Source organism: Chelonia mydas, chromosome 10 (genome assembly GCF_015237465.2).
Source record: "Chelonia mydas isolate rCheMyd1 chromosome 10, rCheMyd1.pri.v2, whole genome shotgun sequence".
Lineage (NCBI taxonomy): Eukaryota > Metazoa > Chordata > Testudines > Cheloniidae > Chelonia > Chelonia mydas.
This window is the reverse complement of record NC_051250.2, coordinates 46,023,823-46,051,761: the sequence shown is the minus strand read 5'-3', so window position 1 is coordinate 46,051,761 and position 27,939 is coordinate 46,023,823. Positions and strand designations below refer to the sequence as shown.

General features: G+C 46.6%; 1 protein-coding gene across 3 annotated transcripts; it reads right to left on the bottom strand.

The window, feature by feature from the left end:
- Positions 1-298: 298 nt before the first annotated feature.
- Positions 299-27,939, bottom strand: CLK3 (CDC like kinase 3). 3 transcript variants are annotated; one of them, XM_037910507.2, is made up of 13 exons: positions 27,654-27,939; positions 24,001-24,149; positions 11,728-11,941; positions 9,410-9,503; positions 9,079-9,145; positions 6,643-6,759; positions 5,902-6,068; positions 5,205-5,299; positions 4,692-4,821; positions 3,965-4,047; positions 3,594-3,673; positions 2,624-2,714; positions 299-720 (listed from the first exon to the last, which is right to left on the bottom strand). In XM_037910507.2, the coding sequence occupies exons 2-13, from the start codon at positions 24,147-24,149 to the stop codon at positions 535-537; spliced, it is 1,473 nt and encodes a 490-aa protein (XP_037766435.1). In that variant the 5' UTR covers positions 27,654-27,939; the 3' UTR covers positions 299-534. The 3 variants fall into 3 exon arrangements, with proteins under 3 accessions (XP_037766435.1, XP_043380139.1, XP_043380140.1); XM_043524204.1 differs by lacking the exon at positions 27,654-27,939 and adding an exon at positions 27,470-27,558; XM_043524205.1 differs by lacking the exons at positions 9,410-9,503; positions 24,001-24,149; positions 27,654-27,939 and having other exon boundaries at positions 11,728-11,847.

Below are 27,939 nucleotides of genomic sequence, written 5' to 3'. Positions count from 1 at the left end.
GACTAGCAAACCACCAAGAAGTTGCCCAAATCCTCCCCTCCAATACCACAGCCAGACGTGAGATTAACAGTGCAGTACCTCTTTCCTACAACCTGCTACACACTTGCTAATGGAGAAGACAAAGCAAGGTTAGTCCAATCCATGCTTGGAAATGAAGGACTACCTAGAGCCAGCAAAGCAGTAATGTCTCACATTCATAACAATGCCGTTTTGTGGAGAAATATAAAACCACTTTTTATTTAACAGAAAAAATCTGGCAGGGTGGGATCAAAAAAATAGCTGGACACATTCATACAAGTAAATTATCAAACAATAAGAAACACTTTATTTTAACTTTACAACATATAAATATGAGACATCTGTGCTTTCCTTGTAGCTTTCTCCTCCCCCCTCCCATGCCCAGGGTCCATATCACATTGCACCAGTACCTCTGAACCCTCCACTACAGGAGGGCTGCGTGGTGCCTCTACAGCAGAGGTCAAACTGATCCAGGAATATGTTCAAATCCAGCAGGCATCACCACCCACCCATCTGTCATCTGCTCAGGTCACGGTTTGAGACTCGACTACACAGCAGCCTTTCCTCTGGAGACAGGCCGCTAAAGAACGGATGCAGCAGAGCATCAGAGAATGTGATCCTCTTGGAAGGATCAAACTCTAACATCCTTCTCATCAAGTCAAACAGCTGCACGTGGTCCGGTGAATCATACAGCATGTAGCTCTGAAACAGAATAGTACAGATTCAGCTGTGGAAAAATGCAGGCAAACATCTGGCAAAAACTAGACACGACCCTCCACACTGTGTATCTTGAGAGCTGGCAACACTGCTACAGATAGGGCAGGGTGCTACACCATCATACCTTTATTCCTGAGAAAGCCAAGGGAAGTTAAGAGATTTTGGGCATTTGAAGAAAGTTTCAAAGGTTGTCCTTTACTTCCTCCACAAGCAGACAAAGCTAGGGATGGTAGAACCCTGTGGCAGTGGCGAGCGTCTCCTCTATTGGCTACAGCAGCAGCTCGAAGAGAATGCTGAGGGAAGTGTCACTGCTCCCCAATCAACAGTTCCACATTTTTTACAGGGCGAAGGGAACAAACTCATGTGATTGTCTGCCAAACTGCAGGCCCTCATTGCAACATCTGTTGAGGTGAGAGCCACCTCTGGCCTGATGTGGCCCATCTTGAAGCCCCTTCCATCTCTCCCACATTCCTGCTGCATCCTTGTCTATTAGATTAATTGTTATCCAGTAAAACACCAGGCAAATCTCTGATGGTCTCCACTGGGTGAGAAGTCATAGGATGCCCACTCCCGCCTACATACTACTTCCCCCTTGTAGGGAGAAATCCTTGGAGTGGAGGCTCCATGTAAGGGTACACATGATGGCTCCCATCACCACAGTATCTGAGCATCTCACAATCTGTACTGTATTTATCATCACACCTCTTGGGAGGTAGGGCAGAGCTATCACCCTCACTGGGCAGAGGAGGAACTGGGGCACAGTGAGGCTAAGTGACTTCTCCATGTCACATAGGAAGTCAATAGCTGAGCAGGGAATGGAATCCAGCTCTCCTGGTTCCATAGACAGGGACTCAATCTTCCTCTGCCCTGTGATGGAAGGTTGGGGTCCATCTTGTGCCCACAACAGACAAAGCCAAAGCTGCCATGCCCAGATGCAGTCCTGCACGGATCCCCTCAGCCTTCCCTGCCTGGAACAGTTTGGAAGATTAGATTCCCTGTAAGCTGAGGGTTCTCCCCAAGTCCTTTCAGTGAGCAGCAGCCACATGAGAGGGTTTCCTGTCCTGCCTCAAAGGATAAAACTAACCAGACATGAGACAGACATGTCCTCAGCTTCCTTTAAGAATAAAGGCAGAGTAAAAGTAACCAGCACATCTTTCTATGGTGATTTTCACCACCACAGTCCCTATTTCACAGCTGGGGAATTGGAGGCACCCAAAGAGACTTGCCCCAGGCCACAGCAATCCAGTCACAGATCCAGTACAGAACCCAGGGCCCGAGTTTCAGAAGCGAAGTGCATCCACAGCTCACACTGAAGTCAACTGAAGCTGGAGTGCTCAGCACTGTTAGAGATCAGGCTCCCACTCCTCATCCCATCTATGGGACCGTGCTACCACCATGGAATTCTAGGGGCTTGCTCATCTATAGAACACAGCGTATGGAGCAGTGCTGAACTAGCTGGAGGAGGAGCTACATGGCCTAACAATTCCATCCCTAATTTCTGATTCTTACCACACCACAGTGACACAAAGTGAAGTCTTTACTAACTGCGACTACAGCGGATTTGGGAACAGGATCTGGAGTGATTGTAAAGCATTGGTTAATAGGCTCTGTAAAAGCTAATACAGCTTAAAACAGTTCTGTTGGGACAGACCAGTCACTCTAGTCTCAGCAAGGTTTTGTTTTTGTGCCAAGGTGCTCCCTGCATATACGGAATGAAGCTATATGTGTGTCTCCCATGTCATTTAGATACTGACAGCAGCACCCCCATTTCCATCCAGTGTCATCTCACTCCAAGAACATGCCAGGTGACACTGTGGAAGCTAGGAATCTCAGCATCCACTGCAGAGCTACCTAAGCTTTCTATATAAATCAGAGCAGCGTCTCATACCCGCAGTGGTTTGCAGTTCTCTTGGACGTATCTTCCATCTGATGTGTTCTCATCCCATACCAGTCCCCCCTTGTGGAAGTACTTCTGTTTCCTGTACAATAAAAGGAACTATTCAAGAGTCCTATCTGCAAGAGACATCTGGGGGCACACACGTATGGGGTACGCGTAGCTGCACTGCAAGGCAAGACATTGGTACTAGGACTCAACTACATTACATATAAGCCAGCCAGTGCTATCAGAGGACGCTGTACCTCTTTTCCAAAGCACTTCAGAAAACTATATGCTGGGTATTCTACCAGCCCAACCAGCGATCAAGGTGGTCTTTAAAAGCTGAGCCTGGTTAAAGCCAAGCTAGATGATTTCTAGTAGCCAATACTTGGGGTTTGAATATAAATCTCGTATAGCACTTTTCATCCACGGAATTTCAAAGCACTTTACAAAGATACTGAAGTATCATTCCCATTTCACAGATGGGAAAACCAGGCACAGCGAGGAGAAGTGACTTGCCCAAGGTGAAATATTAGGGTCAACGGCAGAGCAGGGAACAGAACCCAGGTCACTTGACTCCCACTGTAGTGCCTTAGCCACTGAACCATGCTGCCAGAAAACGACAGACGTTTCAGATTTTGATGCTGTTTGCATGAAAGTTCACTGTCAGGAACGGTGGTCCTGTCTCTGCAAAAGCATGGAAGAAATCCTAGGCAAGGCCCTCTTAGTGGTATAGAACAATAGGGTTCCATTATCTGTAGGCTGCTTGGCCATTTTTCCCAGCACCTGTACTCAACATTACTTTTATTTCAAGTTCAAGTCTCTTCTTGACCCTATGACCTCCACCCAGAACTACAACCCTAGCGTTAGGATTCTGATGCGTGGCCTCTCTGCATCAGAAATGGTATCCCGCCTACTCCACCATCTCCAGAACAATGCAACAGCCAAGTCAGCTGCTCAGAGCTCAGAAGCTGGTTCTTACCGGGTTTTGTGGATCATCTGAGATGGGATTGGCCCAAGGATTTTTTCCATCATTACAAGGTGCTCACGATTCTCATGAGTCTGCAGAGGAAGAGCGACTAGGTTATTTTCTTAGCCTTGAAACAGTTACACAATGAAGACAGGAAGGTCTAAACCCACCCTTCCAAGGATGGACTAGTAGGGTAGTCTCCTCATGGGACCCAGAAAAATGTAGGCCCAAATCTACAAAGGTATTTGGGCTCCTAACTTCCACTGAGTTCAATGGAAATTAGGAGCATAAATTCCATTGTCGATTTGGGCTTCACAATTTAAAAAGGAAGGCTAAAGCTTACACAGTTCAGTCAAGGGCATAAAGGCCTTACAAAAGTGTACCTGAAAGAGTGTGAAGCCACGGTAATACTCAAATAGAATGCAGCCAATACTCCAGACATCACACGGCTGTGCCCAGCCCAGCTCTGCAATGAAGAGGAGAAAAAATGACTGAGCTTCCAGTGACAAACGTGGAGCTTGCACAAATTCCTTGCTGGTGGCCTCTAGTTTCCTTTAAAACTGGAGAGACCTAAAACTCAACTACACGCCCAGTGGATTTCTCTGGTGAGATGACTGCTTAGTCCTCTGGGAGTCAGAGTCCCGGAACAGAGAGATGCCCCCTTTTCAGTCTGTGCACTGAAGTGGTTATTCTCTGATTAACTCAATTGCGATACCTCACACAAGCATCTCAGATCTCTGCCATCCCACATCTCTGGGCTGAGCACTCCCCCAAAGTTCTGGGCACATATTTACGGACAATATTTTGCATATAAGAAAGCGTCGTCTTTGTTCCAGGCTTTGGACGTGATGCAGACCAGGTGTGCTGCCTCAACAGTCCTAATGCCCCATCTGCAGCACCACCCAAACCTTTGCTCCCAAGAGACCCATCACAGCAGCAGGTTTAACTTTTTGTCTAAATAGGCCAGTGTAGATTGTCCCCTTTCTCCACTCCAGAATCAGAGATTTTCCAGTCTGTTCTCTCTTGTGAAGCCCAATTCTTACCCTAATGCATCCCGTGGCCCACGCCCCAGAAAGCCATAAGTAAAGACAGAAACGTAACTCCACTCACCCAGAATCACCTCTGGCGGGCGGTAATGCCGAGTAGCAACAATAGTAGTGTGATGCTCATGGTCAAAAGTGGCACTTCCAAAGTCGGCCACACGGATGTTTGTGTTCCTAATAGATTTCTCCTCACAGTTCTGCAACACAAGAAATAGCTATAAGGAACCTGGAGAGGGGGTTTCAGAATAGAGAGGGGTTCCAACAGGATCCCTCTATCCCAATAAGAGCTCCTTGCCCATGTCATTAGCAGTAAAAATGGCCACAAAATACAGAAACATTGCACTTGTATAGCACCTTCCATCACAGATCTCAAAGCTCTTTAACTCAGGTAGCCAAGTACTCTTCGTTTTATAGATTGGAAAGGTCAGGAATAGAATGCAGGCCTCCTGACTTTGTCCAAGCCACTGGAGATGATGGCCCTCATGCTCAACCAGAGAATGGGAAAAAGGAAAATTTTTTTCTTGCAGAAAGATGCAAGGCGTTCAATCATTTCACCCTCTTTCTCAGAGGCACAACCTACCTTGGTCTCATTGTACACGGTGTCGAAATCAGAATTCACAAAGAGGATGTTTTCAGGTTTGAGGTCAGTGTGAGTCAGCTGGTTGTCATGTAAAACTGCGGAGAGGGGTGGGGAGAGAAGAGAGAAAAGTTTAAGAATCCACCGCTGGACCTTCCGTACAGCTATGTCTGTTACATAGGCCCCCTGCGAACACATGCTCCCTTGCCCCAAAGGACGGTACTTTGAACCAGAGTGCAAGGTGCTGCACCATGGCCCATGTCAACTGTGTATCAAACAGCTTCATTAAGCTACATAGAATTATCTTATTTGAAGCCAGGTTCCTCACTATATGTCATCACATTTTAACTGTTAAATATACATTTCAGTCACCCCATCGCGTTCGCCACATACAGGCAGTAAGTCTCGTCTGTGTGAAGCTTACAAGGTTTAGTTTCCCCCCTCTTTCAGGAGGAAACTGAGGTGAATCTAGAAGCCATGTCCTCAATCCACCTCCCTTCACTGTTCTCCAAAAACATCGGAATCGCTCACCTGATTTTAAACTCTTCAGACTGTGAAAAGTGAGACTAGCCAAAATGTTCAGACACTATTAACATGCATGTAAAAACAAACTGACATTTCTCAAAGAAAACACTAGCTGGCGAGTAGAACTCACCTCATTGCTGCAGACAACCGTGGCAAAGGAATCTGGGTAACTTACATCTCAAGGCATGGCAGAGCTGGTATGCCATGTGCCGGATCTGGGGGAGGGGATATGGCTGAAAGTTATTCTCCTTCAGGAATTCAAAAGTGTTCTTGCCCAGAAGCTCAAAGGCGATGCACATGTGGCCATGGAAATTGAACCAGTCGGACATCAGGACACACAAACTGGACAGAATGGATAATAAGAATGTTATTGGCCACACAACAATCTTCCAAGGAAGTAGTATTCCCATCCCTCCTTCTCCCCAAGTGACTAGCACACAAACACTCAGTTTTCAGACAGCCCAGCCATGCTTCTCCTTAAGCGACCTGGAATTCACCTGCTCAATCATCCAGAGATGCCAAGGACATAGATATCCTAGTGTAAGCAGCAAAATTCTTACACTGAAGGGGGTGAGAAGGGGGGGAATGTTTCACTATAAAGAACTGTGTTTAGTTAATAGGGAAAGATAAATTAACCCAATTCCCAGATATTTATGGTCAATAATTACATATTCAGGGACCTAGGAATAAGTCACAATTCATACTAAAAAAGCTCTTCTATATTCCCAATCCCAGAGGGTGGACGAGGGAGAAGACAACACCATTTTCTAGGTAGACGGAAAAGACAGGCATTAAGTTTTCATGCTCTTATCTCAGGCTCTCCCTCACACTACCTTGCACCGACCACCCTCCTCTCCGAGTAGATACGTTGACAGCACTAAGCAGCAGCAGCTTCTATGCAAGATATCAAACTTACTATTTGTTGTCCTTGTCTCTCTCTCTAATTTTCTTTAGGACATTAATTTCCAGTCTGGCTGCTTCTCGGTACTTTCCCACATTTCTAATGATTTTCAGCGCCACCTGGGATTTACCTCTGCAGAGGGGAAGATGACACAGGAATGGGTCAGAGGTGGAGTGGCCCAGACCACCTCAACAAATAATTGTCCCTAGGCAAAAAACAATTCCCAGTTTCTGAGATTCTTAACCCAATTTCTTTTTGGATGGAGAATGAGAAAATGTCTCTACAATAAATCCTGGGATGAGGTAGGAGACACTGGCCATTTTTCATCCCCTCCCCAAATTGGTTCTCAGGGCCATGCAGTGGGAGCAAACCACAGCTGCCTGTCACTGTATTAGTAAGCTATGCCCTGCTGTTGACTGCAGCATGAAACTGGGAAATGCAGCTTGGGAAAAGCCAGGATCAAGGAGAATCCATCACCCTCGCTTCATCTGCATATTCTTCCACCAGAGGCAACTAAAACCACTTTGTAGGAATGGTCCCCAGTCACCATCCCAAGGCTTGCTGGGGGCTAATGCACTTATCCAAGTGACACCTTACTCCGCAAGTACTAAGGACTGGGGAGCCCCTCATATATCCACAGGATGGGAGAGGTGGAAATAACCCCCATATGTACTGCTGGCCACACCCCTTTGCTTTCCTCATCCTCCTCACTGGCCTCTGAGGGATTATCTCCAGTGCACCTCCAAAGGACTTAAGGAGTGGGATTTCCCTTCTCCATATTTTACAGTGCACGAGAGAGAGGGACTCCACCGCCGCAGACCTCAGGAAGGGGAAGAATGCTTTCCTCCTAAAGTCCTGTGCTCTCTTCAGCCCCATTTATGACTAAGCTCTTTGAGGCAAGGGCTGTAGTTCAGAGAAGTTTCTAAGTAAACACAGGGCAGTCATATAGCAGAAACACTGACAGAAAGAGGATAAGATCACTTTGGCAAACCCAGGATGGGCATATAATTGAGTGGAAAACAAGGCCAGCAAAGTAACAGCTTGGAATTTGATGATCTGCCCATTCTTGTCTATAGCAAAAGATGATACTGAGTGGAATCCAAGCTGAGGCAAACTAATACTGAATAACTGTTTCTAACAGAACTGCAGAAAGTTACAGAATACAATGGCCTCATGTTGTAACCAAGAAGGTCACTCAAGCATATATCTCTTCTCTCCCCTCCCACTTTGCTAGGGACTTTTTTTTGAAGGGATAGGAAGAGCACCGGGTAGCGATCAATGGCTCCATGTCTAGTTGGCAGCCGGTATCAAGTGGAGTGCCCCAAGGGTCGGTCCTGGGGCCGGTTTTGTTCAATATCTTCATTAATGATCTGGAGGATGGAGTGGACTGCACCCTCAGCAAGTTCGAAGACAACACTAAACTGGGATGAGTGGTAGATACGCTGGAGGGTAGGGATAGGATACAGAGGGCCCTAGACAAATTAGAGGATTGGGCCAAAAGAAATCTGATGAGGTTCAACAAGGACAAGTGCAGAGTCCTGCACTTAGGACGGAAGAATCCCATGTACCGTTACAGACTAGGTACCAAATGGCTAGGCAGCAGTTCTGCAGAAAAGGACCTAGGGGTTACAGTGGACGAGAAGCTGGATCTGAGTCAGTGTGCCCTTGTTGCCAAGAAGGCCAATGGCATTTTGGGCTGTATAAGTAGGGGCACTGCCACCAGATCGAGGGACGTGATCGTTCCCCACTATTCAACATTGGTGAGGCCTCATCTGGAGGCCTGTGTCCAGGTTTGGGCCCCACAGTACAAGAAGGATGTGAAAAAATTGGAAAGCGTCCAGCGGAGGGCAACAAAAATGATTAGGGGACTGGAACACACGACTTATGAGGAGAGGCTGAGGGAACTGGGATTGTTTAGTCTGCGACGGAGAATGAGGGGGGATTTGATAGCTGCTTTCAACTACCTGAAAGGGGGTACCAAGGAGAATGGATCTAGACTGTTCTCGGTGGTAGCAGATGACAGAACGAGGAGTAATAGTCTCAAGTTGCAGTGGGGGAAGGTTAGGTTGGATATTATGAAAAACTTTTTCACTAGGAGGGTGGTGAAGCACTGGAATGCGTTACCTAGGGAGGTGGTGGAATCTCCTCCCTTTGAAGTTTTTAAGATCAGGCGTGACAAAGCCCTGGCTGGGATGATTTAATTGGGGATAGGTCCTGCTTTGAGCAGGGAGCTGAACTAGACGACCTCCTGAGGTCCCTTCCAACCCTGATATTCTATGATTCTACCTAGACTAAAGAGGCCCACAGGCTCAGCACCAGATGCTGAGTGTGAAAGAGCTGGGGAATGTGTATCAGCATCTAAGAGAACAGGACAAATCCACCCCACCTCATCCATGTCTGAACTGACTGGTACATGATAGGTAAGTCACTTGGAGACCAAGGATAGCATACCTGGCATGGTCCACACACTCCACAACTTTGCCAAAAGTGCCTTCACCTAGGCTGCCGACAATCTCATCTAGGAGAGAAAACAAGAGCTGATGTGAGCTTTGAGAACCTGAAGGGCATGAGGTCCTGCAATTTCACAGCATTCACATCTCAAAAAGGTATCTCCCTGCTACACTCTTTAAAACAGAAGTGTCTATTGTCTGCTTCAGGCAATTACTGGTCAGCCCATTTATAAGCAATAAACACTAGAGACCCCTCCAGTACAATAAGAGAGATCTTGTCTAACATGGGGATAGAAAGTAGAGAGGTAAAGTTTTACGAAAGGTGGCTGTACATCGCTCTTGGAGCCAATCGCCGATTCTGCACACCAGGTGACCTTCCTTGTCATCTTCCACGCTCCTGCTGCGTTTACTGCTCTGTTGGCTTCTCTGCACACACCGCCCCCCGAAACGCCATCCGACCAATCGCACACAGCGGGCAGTTCCGATTGGCAGATTGAGTTGTCATTCAAAGGTGGAGACGACGATGCGTCGGTGGTTGGATTTTCCAGATCCCCGCATTTCATAAGGCACACAGCATATATAACGATAGGGATATTGCAAGGGACACGTCAAGACACAAACTAACTTCAAAACAGAAAAGTAAAAACAGCTACAGGTATGTAAAGAACTGTCTCATTAGCTACAGTGTCTGATGAAGCTGCCTCTTAGCGGGAAGTGTCACCCTCTTCTCTGGCAGGGAGCAGCAGCTGGGATGCTCCAGTCACTGGGTTCGTACAAGCATTCCCCCCATGTTTTGCCACAGAGGAGCAGATTCCTCTATGTGAATAGAGGATGCTGCCAGTAGCGCAAGAAGAGCGAGTGCTTTGCCAGTCACGTCACTTTCTCCAGTGGCAAGTGTGCCGATGGGTAGAGTACACAAGTCAGGTTGGTCAGGCTGTCTAGTAGAAGCCAGATTAGCAGTTCCCCCTTTGTGGAGTCTGTCCCGCTTTCCTTTGTATGTTTATTAATAAACATCTCCAGCTATCCCAGGGACTTGTCCCACCCTTGACTCGATACTACTCAGCCCTTCCCATCCTGATGGAACCAACAACAGAATTGATCCTATATCTGCAAGCCTGATTGGACCCATATAGGGCCAGTGTCCTCGTCCTTCCTCTGCACAGATTTAAAACTTGAAAGAATTCTAGGAGCAGGAGAGTTAAGTCCCTCGAGAGCCTTATAGCTCATAGCTCCAGGTGTGCTATAGGTAAGAGCTCACAATCAAGCCCATTGCTACTAGCTTCTACTGGAAAACCAGCCAAACATTCCTGGAGGTTCCTTCCCGCCAGCAGAAACACCCCCACCAAAGCCAACAACTCTTCTGTCCAGTGACTGAACTTTTCTATTTAGTCCCTCAAACAAAACAAAGTGTAAAATTAGTTACATTCTATCTAGTGAGAGATTCCGTAACAGGGCTCTACACTTCCATGTCTGAACTTCCTAATATGTGCTCCGCCATATTCCTTTCCCCAACAAGTCAAGAAGAATGAACTACAGACAAAGTTTAAGAGATCGTCTGAACGGAGAAAAAGTTTCAGAGAGCACTTGAGATAGCTGCTGTGAGACTTCACAACACAGAGCAGAGATCACAACAACCGAAACCTGCACAGTACCACCACACACGCACAGCTGTTATTGGAGCATTTCAATCATTTAACCTTGGCATTAAAACTCAGATAAATTCGGCTGGAAAAAAAAGAAGGAAAGTGATGGGCCATTAAGAGTTCCAAACCATGCAAGTATCCAGTATAACCACAGGGGTTAGGAATCAATCACTTTGTTTAAACTATATGAAAGCAACAAACTTGAGAACTGTGAATAGTAACGGATCCTACTAGGGTATGACAGAGGCGGTAAAGTTAAGACATTTGGATGAGTACCTCACAACACTTCCAAGTCACTCCATTGTCCTGGGATAACCCACCTCCCCTTTGCCACAAGTTGATTATTAATCATCACTAACTAGGAGAGGGAGGTTGTAGTTCATTCCAGTCAGAGAGAGAACAATGACATTCTCAAACAAAACTTCAGTCCAAGGAAACTAGTGACAACAGGGCACCTCTCCCGAGTATTGTGGGGAAGTGGTTGATAACCAGAGTGCTAACAGTTCTGAAGAATGGATTTGACACAGCTGACTCGTCCTAAGGGGTACAAGATTCTGACACAACAAACATGGAGTATCTACACTGGAGTATCTTATGCTGTCACAATGTAGCAGTAACAACTCAGGCAGAAGTTTCAATATGTAGCAGAAGTGGAACCTTCAAGCGAATAAAAGAGGAGGACACACAACCATAGTGGATGCTGCAACAGTGCAGGCCTGCATCCAGGAGTTCCCCTTGTAATTGTGCAGACAAGCATTCCATCTGGTTTCGCTGCACTCCCCCTGCCCCCCCATGCCTTGGGAAGCTAGGCTTTATTTCCAGGTGCTAGGAATGGTCTGTCAAAATTAACAACTATTAATGCTTCCAGTTTAAAGACACAGTGAAGTGGAACAAAATCAAGAACAAAACAGAAGAGGGATTAGAGGTACTCACCCAGTGTATTCAGAGCTACAGAAGATAAAAAGTTAAAACCTGAACAATCCTGAACTCATCTGGATGCTACTCACCGATGAGGCACTGCTACAAGACCTGGTCTTGCGCTTCCGGCAGCGATGCTGGTGCTTCCTCGTTCGGTGGTGCTCTCTGTCCCGTGATCTCCGGCAGTGGTGTGAGCGGGTAGAGTAATAATCCTCTCCAAAAGAAGGGCTTCGGTCTTCAAACCTGTAGTTATCACTCTCCCGTCTGTCTCTATACCTCCTTTGGTAAGGCATCCTCTCGTGGCTGCATTACAAATAAGAACCCACTTATAAACCTGGGAGGGCAGAGCACACTGCACAAACAACGGAGCACTGCTGCATGCAAAGGCAGCCTGACTACACGTGTTCTTGTGCCCTCTGCAGGGTAGTGAGGAACAATGGTAGCGGATCTAGTTCTGACCTGAATCCCGATCTGGGAGTTTGCACCATATCACAGGACTTTTGGACAAGTAGTTCACACGGATCAAATGGAAGGGATGTCAAAATATGTGGTATTCTCTCCTTTATGGGAAAGGAGGCTTAACGTGCAAATTTAGATCTGGGAAGGACTAGATTCTATCTTTGTGCCTCATCACCACAGTATGTGAGTACTTTCCTCACAACCCCTCACTTCCCCTATGCAGCACGGAAGCTTTTTTGTTGTGTTTTTTTAAACAGATGGGGAATTAAGGCCCAGAGAGACTAAATGATTTGCCCAGGTGAACAGAGAATCCCAGGGTAGCACAATGGGAACTTAAGTCCACCACTGCCTTAACAACCACACCATTCTTCCTCTCATTGACAGCCCTGAAGATTAGAGTCCTTCATTTAATTACAAAGCAGGTGCTGCATGTTCAACACAAGCATCCTCCATGTTACTGCACATCTTGACCAGAAAGGATTACCTCTGTGGGCCAAAAGGACCATTCAGTCTCTATAGTCAGTCCCTGGTCTCTGATGACTGGTCAATAACACCAAAGTTATACCTAAAGAAGAGCTGTGTGTGGCTCAAAAGCTTGTCTCTCTTACTAACAGAAGTTGGTCCAACAAGAGAGATTACCTCACCTACCTTGTCTCTCTAGTCTGGGACTGACCAGTTATAACATTACATAAAGTTATACAATGTTTAGAGTAAATTTTAGGCCAATTTAGTAACATAAGCAGATTTTTATACTAAGTGCCAAAGGATGCTAGACCTTCCACCTTTATCAGCTACAAACTTCTCTTCCACAATTATTTATAAATTGAAGCCTCAACCTCAATACCAAGTGCTTCTGTTTTTAAATATAAATGATGTTACTACTTTAAAAAAAAAAAAAAAAAGGGGGGGGGGGGGGGGGAGGGTCCACAAATCTGGTCAAGCTTCTCCTGTTAGATCAGACCACTGTGATCCGAACAGTGAATCCCACTGTGACCCGGGGCCAGAAAGGATTAAGGAACTTGCAGGCTACTTGACCCAGATTCAACCTTTAGAAATACTGATAGATAATGTTTGTGTTTTTGTGTGTTTACTAGGGCCGTCGATTAATCGCAGTTAACTCATACGATTAACAAAAAAATTAACTGATTAAACAAATTAATCACAATCGCATTGTTAAACAATACTAACTGAAATTAAATATTTTTGGATGTTTATCTACATTTTCAGATATATTGATTTCTATTACAACACAGAATACGAAGTGTACCGTGCTCACTTTATATTTTTTATTACAAATATTTACACTGTAAAAATGATAACAGTATTTTTTAATTCACCTCATACAAGTACTGTAGTGCAATCTCTTTATCGTGAAAGTGTAACTTACAAATGTAGATTTTTTTGTTACATAACTGCACTCAAAAAACAAAACAATGTAAAACTTTACAGCCCACAAATCCTACTCAGTCCTACTTCTTGTTCACCCAATTGCTAAGACAAACAAGTTTGTTTACATTTACGAGAGATACTGCTGCCTGCTTCTTATTTACAATGTCACCTGAAAGCGAGAACAGGCGTTTGCATGGCACTTTTGTAGCTGGGGTTGCAAGGTATTTACGTGCCAGATATGCTAAACATTTGTATGCGCCTTCATGCTTCAGCCACCATTCCAGAGGACATGCTTCCATGCTGATGATGCTCGTTAAAAAAATGCATTAATTAAATTTGTGACTGAACTCCTTGGGGGAGAATTGTATGTCTCCTGCTCCAGTTTACCCGCATTCTGCCACATATTTCATGTTACAGCAGCCTCGGATGATGATGCAGCACATGTTCGTTTTAAGAACACTTTCACAGGAGATTTGACAAAACACAAAGAAGGTACCAGTGTGAGATTTCCAAGGACAGATACAGCACTCAACCCAAGGTTTAAGAATCTGAAGTGCCCTCCAAAATCTGAGAAGGATGAGGTTTGGAGCATGCTTTCAGATGTCTTAAAAGAGCAACGCTCTGATGTAGAAACTACAGAACCCGAACCACTGAAAAAGAAAATCAGCCTTCTGCTGATGGCATCTGACTCTCATGTTGAAAATGAACATACGTCGGTTCGCTCTGCTTTGGATCGTTATCGAGCAAAACCTGTTATCAGCATGGACACATGTCTTCTGGAATGGTGGTTGAAGCATGAAGGGACATATGAATCTTTAACGCATCAGGCACGTAAACATCTTGCGATGCCGGCTACAACAGTGGCATGCAAATGTCTGTTCTCACTTTCAGGTGACATTGTAAACAAGAAGCGGGCAGCATTATCTCCTGCAAATTGTAACCAAACTTGTTTGTCTGAGCAATTGGCTGAAGTAGGGCTGAGTGGACTTGTAGGTTCTAAAGTTTTACATTGTTTTATTTTGAATGCAGTTACTTTTTGTACATAATTCTACCTTTGTAAGTTCAACTTTCATGATAAAGAGATTGCACTACAGTACTTGCATTAGATGAATTAAAATATACTATTTCTTCTGTTTTTTACAGTGCAAATATTTATAATAAAAATATAAAGTGAGCAGTACACTTCGTATTCTGTGTTGTAACTGAAATCAAAATATTTGAAAATGTAGAAAACAAAAATATTTAAATAAATGGTATTCTATTATTGTTTAACAGCGCAATCAATCGTGATTAATTTTTTTAATCGCTTGACAGCCCTAGTGTTTACCTATATACTGTTAGACAAGAACTGTTTGATTACATTCTATCGCTGGATTCTCTTAATTCAGAGATTAAAAAACAGTTACCTACCTTTTGTAACTGTTGTTCTTTGAGATGTGTTGCTCATGTTCATTCCAAGTAGGTGTGAGCGCGCCGCATGCACAATCGTCGGAAGGTTTTTCCCCTAGTGGTACCTGTCGGGTCGGCTGTGGAGCCCCCTGGAGTGGCGCCCTTATGGCCATGTATATAGGTCCCTGCCGACCTGCTGCCTCTTCAGTTCCTTCTTGCCAGATACTCCTGGGTGGGTCTTGGAATGGACATGAGAACATCTCGAAGAACAACAGTGACAAAAGGTAGGTAACCGTTTTTTTCTTCTTCGAGTGATTGCTCATGTCAATTCCAAGTAGGTGACTCCCAATAAGTACCCCAGAGGAGGGGTCGGAGTTCACCGAGTTTCAGACTGAAACACTGCTCTACCAAACGCAGCATCATCTCTAGCCTGCTGAGTGATGGCATAGTGCGACAAAGGTGTGAACCAATTACCACATCGCCACCTTGCAGACGTCCTGAATAGGGACCTGAGCCAGAAACGCTGCAGAGGAAGCTTGAGCTCTTGTGGAGTGCGTCATCAACGGTGTAGCCAGAATCTTTGTCAAGTGATAGCACGTCCTGATACAGGTCGTGATCCAAGAAGAGATTCTTTGGGATGAGACAGGAAGACCTTTCATCCTCTCGGTAATGGCCATGAATAGCTGCATCGACCTTCTAAACAGCTTTGTCCACTCAATGTAAAAAACTAGCATGCATCTAACATCCAGGAAATGGAGTGTGAGTTCCCTGCTGTTAGTATGTGGTTTGTGGCAGAATACCAGCAGAAAGATGTCCTGATTCACATGAAATTGCGAGACTACCTTTGGGAGGAAAGCCAGGTGTGGTCGTAACTGCACCGTGTCCTTATAAAACACGGTACAAGGGGGCTCAGATATCAGAACTTTGAGCTCAGACACTCTTCTGGCCGATGCTATAGCCACTAGGAATGTTACTTTCCATGAAAAGTACAGGAAAGAGCAAATTGCCAGGGGCTCGAAGGGAAGGCCCATCAGCCTAGAGAGCACCAAATTGAGAGCCGGGGGGGGGGGGGGGAGGACACCAGTTGTCGTACTTGAGAGTACAGTCTGCCTAGACCAGAGGTGGGCAAACTATGGCCCGCAGGCCACATCCGGCCCATGGGACCGTCCTGCCCGGCCCCTGAGCTCCTGGTCCAGGAGGCTCAGCCCTGGCCCCTCTCCTGCACAGCGCAATGCTCTGGGCAGTGGGTCTGCAGAGCCCGGCCTGCCAGTCACTGGTGCTCCAGGCAGCACAAGGGGGCAGGGAGTGGGGGGGCTGGATAGAGGGCAGGGGAGTTCAGGAGGTGGTCAGGGGTATGGATGGGGTCAGGGCGGTCAGAGGGCTGGGAACAGGGGGGTTGAATGCGGGAAGGGGTCCTGTTGGGGGACAGTAAGAAAGAAGAGGGGTTGGATGGGGCGGCAGGGGATAAGGAGCAGGGGGGTGGATGAGGAAGGGGTCCTGGGGGAGGGCAGTTGGGAAGGGGCGGGTTGGATGAGGCCGTGGGGGCAGTTAGGGGCAGGGGTTCCGGGGGCAGTCAGGGGACCGAGAGCAGGAGCGGTGGATGGGGCAGGGGTCCCCAGGGGGCTGCCAGGAACATGGGGGGTTGGATAGGGCAGGAGTCCCGGGGGGCAGTCAGGGAGCGAGAAGCAGGGGGCGTCAGAAAGGGGGTGGAGGCAGGGTCATGCCTGGCTGTTTGGGGAGGAACAGCCGCCCCTAACCAGCCGTCCATACAATTTCAGAAACCCGATGTGGTCCTCAGGCCAAAAAGTTTGCCTGCCCCTGGTCTAGAGCTTTGAGAAAATGGCCTATGCTAGGGTTAGGAAACACTGAGTGGCCCACTGACCCGGGGTGGAGAGCCAAAATGGCAGTCAGGTGAACCTTTATTGACGATACTGTCAACCCCTGCAATTTTAACTGGCGTAAATAGCCCAGGGTGAAGGGAATCGACGTCTGCAATGGAGGAGTGCCCTTCTGAAGCAACCAAATTGTAAACCTCTTCCACTTAGCCAGGAAGTGGCATGAGTGGAAGGTTTTCTGCTGCTGAGGAGAACCTTCCTAACTGAGTCTGAGCATGCAAGCGCCAACGGATTTAGGCACAGAATTTCCATGCCGTGAGGTGGAGAGATTCCAGCTTAGGTTGCTGGAGGCGGCTGTGGTCCTGGGTGATCAAGTCCAGAACCAGGGGCAGAGTTAGAGGTGTGTCCACGGAAGGTCCAGCAGCATGGTGAACCAGTGTTGATGTGGCCACGCTGGAGCTACCAAGATTAACGACGCTTTGTCCTGTCAGACCTTGAGAAGGACTTTGTGGATGAGAGGGAATAGTAGGAATGCATACAGCAGGCACCCTTTCCGGGAAAGGAGGAATGCATCTGCAAGCGAGCCCTGGCAGTGATTCAGGAAGAAGCGAACTGCTGACACTTCCTGTTGTGTTGTGTCACAAACAGGTCTACCTGGGGAGAGCTCCAACTTTGGAAAATACTGACTGGGACAGCCAGGCAAAGAGACCACTCGTTGCCATGATAGGACCTGCTGAGGCGGTCGGCCAGTTCGTTCTGCGAACCTGGAAGGTACGAGGCCTCCAATTGTATTGAGTGGGCGATGCAAAACTCCCACAGCTTGAGGGCTTTCTGACACGGGAGAGGAGCAAGCACCACCCGGTTTGTTTATATAAAACATGACTGTGGTGTTGTCTGTCAATACTGACACACATCTGCCCTGAAGATAGGTTTGAATTGTCTGGCAAGCAATGCGCACTGCACGCAGCTCCTTGATGTTGATGTGCAGCAAAAGTTCTGCCTAGGACCACAGACCTTGAGTCCTGAAGTCGCCTAAGTGTGCTCCCCATCCCATTGCCAATGCATCTGTGACTAGTGACCGTGTCATTTGAGGTTTGGAGAAGGGTATTCCCGCACATACTGTTTGTGGGTCCAGCCACCACTGGAGGGACTTGAGAATCGGAAAGGTAAGAGCGACCAGTTTGTGCAGGTGGTCTCGGTTTGGCCTGTAGACCAGGGCCAGCCAAGCCTGCAGGGGATGAAGCCGCAGTCTGGCATGCTGTACCACTTACGTGCAAGCAGCCATTGGTCCAAGTCATTTTAGGTTGTGGTGGGGAATCTGCTGAGATAATTTATGATAGCACTCATGGCAAGGAAACGAACTTCCAGAAGAAAAGCCCTGCCTGGGTGGAGTTTAGGGCTCCGATAAACTCTATCCTCTGAGTGAGGGCTATAGTTGACTTTGCCACATTCAGAATGAGGCCAAGCTTGAGGAATGTCATACGCACCAGGCTCACATGGTTCTCCACTTGGGCCCGAGACTGACCCTAGATTAGCTAGTCATCCAGGTAGGGAAATACCTGCACCTGCTGTTTCCATAGGAAGGCTGCCATAACCGCCATGCACTTGGTGAACACCTGAGGAGCTGCTGAGAGATCAAAGGGGAAGACTGTGAACTGATGATGGATGCTGTTTATCATGAATCAAAATCTTCTGTGGGACAGAATTATGGAGACTTGAAGCACGCATCCTTCAAGTCGAGGGCGGCATACCAGTCCCCCAGATCCAGAGAGGGGATGATGGAAGCCAGGGAGACCTTGCGGAACTTCAACTTCTTCATGAATCTGTTGAGGTTTCGCAGGTCTAAAATAGGCCTGAGCCCACCCTCAGCCTTGGGAATTAGGAAATATCATGAGTAGACCACCTTGCCCCTGAACTCCAGAGGGACCTCCTTTACCGCCCCGAGAAGTAGGAGCATTTGCACCTCCTGCACTAGAAGTTGCTCATGAAAAGGGTCCCTAAAGAGGGACGGGGAGGGAAAAGAATATCCCAGTTGTATCGTGCTCAGGTTATTTGGGCCCAAGCACAGTAGAAATGGGACAGACAGTTCACAAAAGGTGGGGAAGGATCCAGGATGAGGACTGGTGTGCCACCCACGAGGTGTGCCTTTTAAAAAAAAGTTCTCTTAGAAGCTGGAGACTGCCTCATTGAGCCATGGCTCTGATTCAAGGAGTACTGCGGAGGCCTTTGCCTATTACTCCTACCTCGTTTCCAGCTATAGTTCTATCTCTGCGGAGAGGGGTAGAAGTGAGGCGCGGGCTGAGGCTTAAAATTCTTCTTCTGCAGGGCTGGCATGTGGAGGCCCAGTGACTTTAAGGTTTCCCTAGAGACTTTTAGGCTATGAAGCCTAGAGTCCATCTGTTCTGTGAACGGACCCGAGCCGTCAAACGGCGAGTCTTGAATGGTTTGCTATACCTCTGGTGGGAGGCCCAAGACTTGCAGCCACCAGCTTCAGCGCATAACAATGGCAGTGGACATTGTGCGGGTGGCCAAGTCCACCGCGTCCAACGCGGCCTGCAAGGAAGTCCCTGCAATCGCCTTACCCTCCTCGATAACAGCTCCAAAATCGAAACGGGAGTCTGTTGGAAGGAGCTCCTTAACCTTGGACAGAGGGAGCAACTGAGCACCGCTTGCTGATTACCATTTGGAAGCTGAAGCCCCCTGGTGGAATAGACCTTATGGCTGAAGAGGTCCAACTTCTTTGGATTTTGACACAGGGCCTTGCTGCCCTTGCCTTTCCTTGGCATTGGCCACATCCACTACCAACATGCCCAGTTGAGGGCACGTGAAGAGGTATTCATACCTCTTGGAAGGTACAAAGTATTTCCTTTCCACCCCCTTTGCCATGGGAGGAATGGAGGCAGGAGTTTGCCAGAGGATCTTTGTGGTATTATGAATGGTCTTGATCAAGGGACAGGCCACACTTGACAGCCCTTCTGGCGTCAGAATATCCACCATGGGATCTGTGTCTGACACTTCCGCTGCCTGAAGACCTAGGTTTTGAGCTACTCTTCTGAACAGCTCTTGATGGGCCCTATTGTCCACGGCTGGCAAAGAGGTAGACACTACTGCCTCGTCTGAGGAGGAAGATGAAGAAGCCCCCATGGGCACAGGTTCCTCCTGACCCTCCAATTCACAAGGTTCCTCCCCCCAGTGATGCCATCTGCGTGGTGGCTGGCACGATACCAGCTGTGGTGCCGGGCTCCGATCCTTTAGGGGGTTCCCTTACCATCGAGGCAGATGGGGGGTTCTGCCTGTCTGAGGCAATGGACAGGGACCTGGAGCTCAGCCCCTGGGCTTGATGATATGCTCAGGGGGTCCAGAATGGCCATTGCGTTGGAGCTTGCCATTGAGGAGGCCAGGGCATCATAGGGACCTGGTGCGCCTCCTCCCGCCGGGAACGATGAGAATGGTGCCGGCTCTGCCTGGAGATATATGACTCCAGCTTCAAGGCTGAGTCTGACGTTGGGGACCACAAGGGTGCTGGAGAGCAATGCCCCAGTGAGGGGGACTGCTGCTGAAGCATGGCCGGTTTGCCCTCAGAGAGAACTGGCCCCTTGTACGGTGCCAGTTCCAGAAACTGCTGTGCCATCATCTCCATAAGGTCCCTTGTGGCCTCAAAATGTATCTGGGGTAGATGGCTTGTCCAGCTCTCCCATCTGGCTCTCTTGTGCTGGGGAGTCCAACAGGACCAGACTCAACGGTTCCACCTGTTTGGCCGGAGTCAACGGTGCCGGTGTCGCTTGAGAAGGAACTGAGTGTCTCCGTGAGCCCCATCACGCTCCACTGCTCTGTTGGCAAACGCCACCTCTCGGCTCTTCTTTGCTTCTTATGTGGCACCGGCAAGCGTGATCAGTGCCAAGAGGCCGCTGAAGTTGTCTTCAGTGCCGGAGAGTGTCGGTGCCGTGAGTCCCTGGGTGCGAGGTCCTTTGCCAGCACCGCAGCATCCCTTACGGGGGCCAGTGTGCTCCGCACCAAAGTGCTGGATTTCGGCGCTGACACAGCCTGTGCCAGCTGTGGGCAAAGGGCCAACTGCATAAGAAGAAGTTTGAAGTCCCTCTCCTTCTTTGTTCTTGGGTGGAAGCTCCTGCAGATTCTACACTCTGATGGGCTTCCCCCATGTACTTTAAGCAGGAGTTGTGAGGATCTCCCCTGGGCGTAGGCTTTTGACAAGATCCACAGGATCTGAAGCCTTGACACCGAGGCATGCCCCTGTCCCCAAAGGTGAGAGTGGGGGGAATGGGGGGAAAGGCCCTACAAAGTCTTAAATAACTAAACTAAAAACTATAAATACTATGCTAATAAAAACTATTTACAAAACAAAGGAAGGGAATCGCTTGCCCGAGGCAAGAGAGAAAGAGAAGCTTACTGACACTGACAGTAAGAAGGAACTGAAGAGGCTGCAGGTCGGCAGGGACCTATATACACTGCCATAAAGGCACCACTCCAAGGTCCACAGCCAACCTGATGGGTACCACTAAGGGAAAAACCTTCTGACAACTGTGGATGCAGCGCGCGCACACACCTACTTGGAATGGACATGAGCAATCACTCGAAGAATAAAAAGATATTAACATTTAAATGAACTATAAATATAGGGATATCACTGTCTCAACTTCTCTTTGAAGTATGTAGCAAATCACCTGCAAATGGTGGGAGATAGGCAACTGCCTTATGTTAAACCATGTAGCTAATTACCAGTGAGAAAACAGACGGTTACTTCACAAGCCTATTGTTCACCCAAGGACTGGTGCTGTCAACAGGCTGCAAAAAATCTCTATACAAAAACTCTTAGGACCAGATCCTTTCATCTCAGATCTACTTAAGCTTCATTCAGGGGAAGTTTGAGGTGTAAGACTGAGGTCTCCAGTCCCATCTGGACCACCCAGATATTGAATATTTGGACACTGAACTATAATATTTGATTCTGAAAAGGACTCTTTGCAACTCTGAAGCTCACCATCTCTGCTATAAAACTGACCTAAAAACTATTTATACCTGTATGTATAATGATCTTTTAACCAATACATTGTTTTCTTTTTTAATAAATTTTAGCTTAGTTGATAAGAATTGGCTGTAAGCATATATTTGGGTAAGATCTGAAATATTCATTAACCTGGTAGGTAATGTGTCCAATCTGTTGGGACTGGCAGAACTTTTTATATGATGAACAAGATTTTCAGTAAGCCCCATCATATTTGACTTGGCTGTCTGGGTGGGAGCCAAAGGCTGGGTTGCTTTAAGGGAACTGTGTTTTTGGTGTCTGGGTAACCAGTACAGCATTATGGAAGCTGTTTTGTTGCTGGCTTGGTAAATCTAAGTATCAGAATAACCACCAGTTTTGTCTGTCACATTCTTTACAGTTTGCCCAAATTGAGCAATCTCAGTGTGGCTCCCCTAGGACCCTGGTCAAACCCACATTCCCTTAGCTAGCTGGGGCTGGGCAGAGTTTAGGCACTGACCCAGGCTCTACGCACATACTCACGATGCAGACCTCATGTTTGATATCCCTTTTGGCAGAGGCGATGCCATGGTCCAAATGCCTGCTAACCCCCACTCCCACAACAAAAGCAAGCCCATCTCTTCTCTGGCCCTTGTGTCTGAGTCCTGAGTTTAAGTCCCCTACCAACACCTGTTCTGCTGGTGATGATTTTGCACCCTCCACTTCATCAGCCCCCCTGAAGAGAAATTTGGTCAAACTGGTTTTCCTGCTCAGGCAACCTCCTTAGCACACCTATTGTCAGATTAGAGCACAATTGTGAAGGTTAACAACTCCATTTATTAGGTCTAGGAAAGACCTGCTATAGTACTGTCAGCAAATGTTTGCTTCCATATCCACACAGAGGCATTCCATGATAACAATTTCATATCAACCAGAATTCATAAGTTGTACATACAGATTCCCCATATGGTCACAGTGGTGTATGATACTGAATGAGAAGGCAGTGTTTATGTAGCAAAGCTTGTAGTTCATAAAGACAAAGGTCAGTTTATTGCCCTTTCACATTCAAAGTGAGCGTCTTATATTTTAAGATTAACTGCACATCAAAAATAAATGTATAAAGTAAACCTCAGACAACCACAACTTGACGCCTTTCAATAGTTACATAAGAGCAACCAATCATATCTTTAATCAAAATTTTGGGAGCTGCTAATGTTCCAGTTTGTCAAGTCTCGATTTTCTTCATTTTTCTCCCTCTTTGCCAACCAAGGGGCCAATTGTTGCCAAGCAGGATAGTGATTTCACTTGATCCATTAGATGCTGGGCCAAGACCAACTAATTTAACACAGGCTGCCAAACAGATAGCAGCAACTGTAGGTCACTACTGACCTTGGTTGAAACTGAAATATAGATCTCAGATTCCTAGACTTTAAGGCCAGAAGGGACCATCATGTTCATCTAGTCTGACCTCCTGCACATCGCAGGCCAGTAGGCCCATTATCTCTGGCTGAACTACTGAAGTCTTCAAAACTTGATATAAAGACTTCAAGAACAACAAAAAATAAAAACCAACAATGGAAAGGTTAAAGAACGTAAGGGTCAGCTGGATACACTTTTTATTGCCTTTGCACTAGCAAACTGCAGTTGCAAGTTGAACCACGCAGACAACACCTGTGCAAGCTGCTATGCTGACTAGCTATCCTGTTTCAGATGCACAGTGTACCACATCGGCATGCAGCACTACTTGCAAACGTTACAGTTCCCATCCCCACAGTTCTCAGCACAGTTCCCTGAAGCAGATGCTTAGTGCCTATGCTAAATTTACTTGCACCTATGCATTATCTGGTTTGTTCCAATGGATGCTTTGAACAAGGCTGGAATTTAAGCAGGGTCAAATTAGGAAGGATCACATATAGCTGAACTAAAAACAGCTCTCTTTTTTAAAATTTTAGGGTAACACTTTCACTCTACCCTAACTAACTAAATCTGGGCAGCAATTTCAGAAGACAACTTGGTTTGACATTAGAGATTTAATTCACTCCTTGATATCAGTACTGAGAAACACTGACTCCAGGGCAGGGTATTTCATCAATACTTAACGTATCTCAGTATTTTAGAAAGGAGTCGTAGCCGGATATGGAGTCAGAGATTTAACAAGAGGCTCAGAAACAAACCCATTTACTTCCAATTTTGAAGCTATTAGCCATGATCAGGAAATGCTGATAATGTTATCACCACCCAATTCTATCCCTGAAATCTGATTAGAATCTTAGAGGAGAATCCCAGCCTCCGATTAAACCAGCTCTCACCTTCTAGACCGTGATCTCCTTGGAAGATCCCTTTGAGGCTGGTATCGCAATCTTCCTTCATATTCTCTGCTGTGAGACCTCCTTCTCTTCCATTTGTGACTCATGTAGGTCTCCTGCTCAGGGGATTGATATCTCTTGCAGTGATGCATCTAGGGACATAAGAAAGGCACTTCAAGTAAAAACTGTCATTTCCTCTAGGGGCAAACATTTCTAGTTTCCTACACCCAGGTCCCCACCAACTTCTACACAGAGTTCAGGAGCTCCAATATTCTCTGAAACTTATTGTTCACATTTTACCGACTTTTTGAAAGCCTCACACAGCTCACTGCATAGTAAGCAAAAAGCATGAAAACAGAAACCATGCCCAAAGAGTTGGAGGAAATTCCCATAAAAGCCATCCATCACCAGCAATATTAATAATTAGAAGTTATAATTTTAAAAAGGCTTCACAAAGCAAGCAATGCATGTAACCAAACCCCAAAAAACATTACAGGGACACCATCAACATAAAAACCATTTTTTTTCTAAAAAGTTTTATACCCTCTTTTGTTACAAACACCTAAAATTACTGTAACTGAAAGAGGCTAGGAAAAACTTTTCCCTGTATTTTTTTTTCCAGTTTATTTGCTTTACAATAAACTGGAATCTGTTTCACTGTTTCCTCTGTATACCAGTTAGTTTACCCTGTTTCACAAAAGCAATAGGGATGAGAACACACTGTTAAACAGGAAAAGTGATTGTAAAACTACAGAAACTGGCAGGGAGACTCAGGAGCAGACGTAAGACTTGATACTATTTTAACTTTTTAAAAACTGACTACATTAAAGTGTCCCTTTAATACAAAAGAGCACTGATGCTCTGTTTAAAAAAAAAAGATAAATGACACCTAAATAATCAGACACAAAAGAGACGTGGATGGCTCAGAGTATCTGTAAGTAGAGACAGAGCCTTTCACGTCTTGATCATAGTTAGAATCCAGACTATATTAATATGGTGTGAAAAAAATCAGTGCTTCCAAACAGCTTTTCACTGACATACAAAATGGTGTTCTTGGGCCAGTTTCTAGTGGACTGGAGTCCTTATTTGCAGAAAAAACAGATTTCAACGGTATCTGTTAGGGAATCTTACACACACACATATTCAAAAGACAAGTGAGATTTAAGAATGCAGTGGCCAGAGTAGAGATTGATTATCCAGTTTCCTCTCTCACTGCTTTGCCCTGCTCCAGTGCAAAGCAGCCATAAATCCTGGTTTAAATGGCCTCAGGAGGATTTCCTGGCATAAGGAAAGCCTCTAGTGGCATAAAGCAGTCATAGCAGTTCTTACGCCCCTCGGAAAGAGGCCCGGACAACCTGCACAATGACACTAAGCTCCTCAAAAATCCTTGTTGGTACTTCATGTAAGACAGTAGCCTGAAGGCTACTCTAGCTTGGATCACCCTGGGTGCCAGCTCCAGGATCAGGGAGCATCTGAGGACAGCTTGGCCAGTTTAGAGAACACGGGCCAGATCATCTTTTAAGTTAACAATGAAATCAACTATCACTGTTACACTGGAAGCTGGAACAAACTATAAGCCTCTTAAAAGGCCACCATCAGATCAATTTAGGGCCAAAGTGTAAGTTATAACATTTTACTGTTTTTAAAAAAGCAAGACCAACCATTTCCATTTCCCATTTAATCAAAGAGATTTAAGTCATCAATTTTAATCTTGTTTTGCATTTGTATTTTTTAGTTATTTTCCTAAAGAAAGGTTCATTCACATCAATTGGTATAATCATGAAAATGAGCTGATTCGCGACCAAATATAAAAATTTAGTGTAAAGGCAATACTACTTTTTGCTATCCAGGGAGATATGCTATATCTATTCACATTTATTTAACCAATTAGACATCTTAACATACATTTATTCAGATTCTTAACTTCTACACTTTCCTCTTGGTTCTGCATATAATTTAAAAAAAAAAAAAGCACCATTTAATGCATTAAAATTTGAGGAGGGCTCATTGATGCAGCATTTGGGTTTATTTACATGATTTTAATAGATTAGAATAAGTTTAAGCATTACCATGGTTAGTAATTTCTAATTTAATTTCAACCATATTTTAAAAGAAAATGTATTTTAAATAAAATCTGATTTAAATAAAAACAATTTTTTAAAAATTAAAAATTGATTTTTATCCTCTCAGTATCCCTTGCCATATTCACAACTCAAACGCCACAGAATTGGACTAATTCATGAGAGCTAGAAGAGAAAATTAAGTCTATTTTCTTTAGTAGAGAAATGCAAAATGTAGACATAAATGTGGAAAGCCTGTCAGATTTTGAAAGCCCTCAAGCCTGGTTAAAAAAAAATAAATCAAGTTTAAAAAAAAAAAAAGCTGATCTTGAACTAATAATGCCCTAAAACAAAGCAGTCATTCCTGGTGTCTCCCTCATCTTGTATGGATTTTCTAGATCTCGTCTGCTGCCTTATTTCTACTTTATCTCCGTCTACTGTCTGAGATACCTTAAGTCCCATTCTTTTGAAGTGGAAAGCCTTAACCAGCGGCGTCAATGGTTCCTCCTACCATATTCTACCATCCCATCACGGTGACCTCACATCTACCTGAAGAGATCTAGACAAAACTTCTATTGGACCCATCAGCTTGTTTCTTCAGACAGTGAAAATGGTGGCTAGGGAACAATGCAAAACACTACTTCCCTGAAGGTGTCAGCCTCGTGATTGAGACACTAAAGTAGAACCCACAAAGTATTCAGCCTCTAAGACCACAGGTGAACATTTCCCCTCCCTTCACCCGCTTGACTCCCCAATCTGTGTATCCACTTCTCTCATCTGCCAATCCAGCTAGACACAGAAACAAAACATCTCCCAAACCACTCTGTGACAAAGGGGTTTCCAGTTTCTGCTTTAACAAAACCCAGTAAGAAACACACTGTTGTTCCTCAATGCAGCATATTTCACAGAAGTGCACTTGGTCATTATCTGAGAGTTGCAAAAAAGGACTTTGGCCCCTTTGCATCCTTCATGCGATCATAGTAATGAAGATTTTTAAATGGACATAGAAGGGTTTTAATTTTGGATTGTCAGCTATCTCACCCAATACAATTATATTATTTCTACATCATCTTCATCAGCAGACGTTCCAAAACCGGGGCTCAGCTGTGAAAACATTTGTAAATTTCAAACCCCCCTCCCATCTCACAGGTGCCAGCAGAGGAACTGGTTCCAGACACACACCCTACAGCATAAACAAAGCAGGCCCAGAGGCGGGGGCAGGGAAGGGGGGCGCCCCGGGACCCTCGGGGGGGGTCAGCCCCAGGGGCGGGGGGCAGGCGCCCCGGGACCCTCGGGGGCTGGGGAGGGGTCAGCCCCAGGAGCGGGGGGCAGGGAAGGGGCGCCCCGGGACCCTCGCGGGGAGGGGTTCAGCCCCAGAGGCGGGGAAGGCCCGCCGAGGGAGGCGCTCAAACCTGGCGTTGGCGAAGCGCGTCTCGGCCCTCAGGCCAAGCCAAGTCAAGTCAAGCCAAGCCAGGCCAGGCCCGTCCCGTGCCCCATCCGGGTCTCCCCCCTCCCCCACTCCGAGTTCCCGGATGTGCTGGCCCCGCTCGCGCTCCCCGCCTCCGGGGCCGTCGCCGCCGGGCGCCCCGCACTCACCGTCCCGCACCCCCTCAGAGCTGCGCTCGGCGGCTCCGCTCAGGCCCTGCGCCGCCGCCACTGCTTCCGCTTCCGGCTAGACCTGCGGCGCGAGCGGGCACCCTGCGGCCACCTCCTCCAACCACGACACGAGCTGCGCGCGCAGCGCCTTCCTACTGACAACCCGTCACGCCGGCAAGAAGGGCTCCTCCGAGCTCTACCTACGCTCCTGGTTCCTCTAGCCACCCGCTCTATGCTCTTGGAGGACTCCTGTGCGGAAAACCCGCTTCTTCCCGGGGCACGTGGC

Bases quoted from the DNA above. Each gene is read 5' to 3' on its own strand.
- CLK3 (XM_037910507.2), bottom strand. From the start codon at position 24,149: ATGCATCACTGCAAGAGATATCAATCCCCTGAGCAGGAGACCTACATG. The intron at 11,942-24,000 runs GTGAGAGCTGGT...TTTGTAATGCAG, and splicing joins AGGAGATCACGGTCTAGAAG to CCACGAGAGGATGCCTTACC. The intron at 6,760-9,078 runs GTATGCTATCCT...TCCCCTCTGCAG, and splicing joins GAGTGTGTGGACCATGCCAG to AGGTAAATCCCAGGTGGCGC.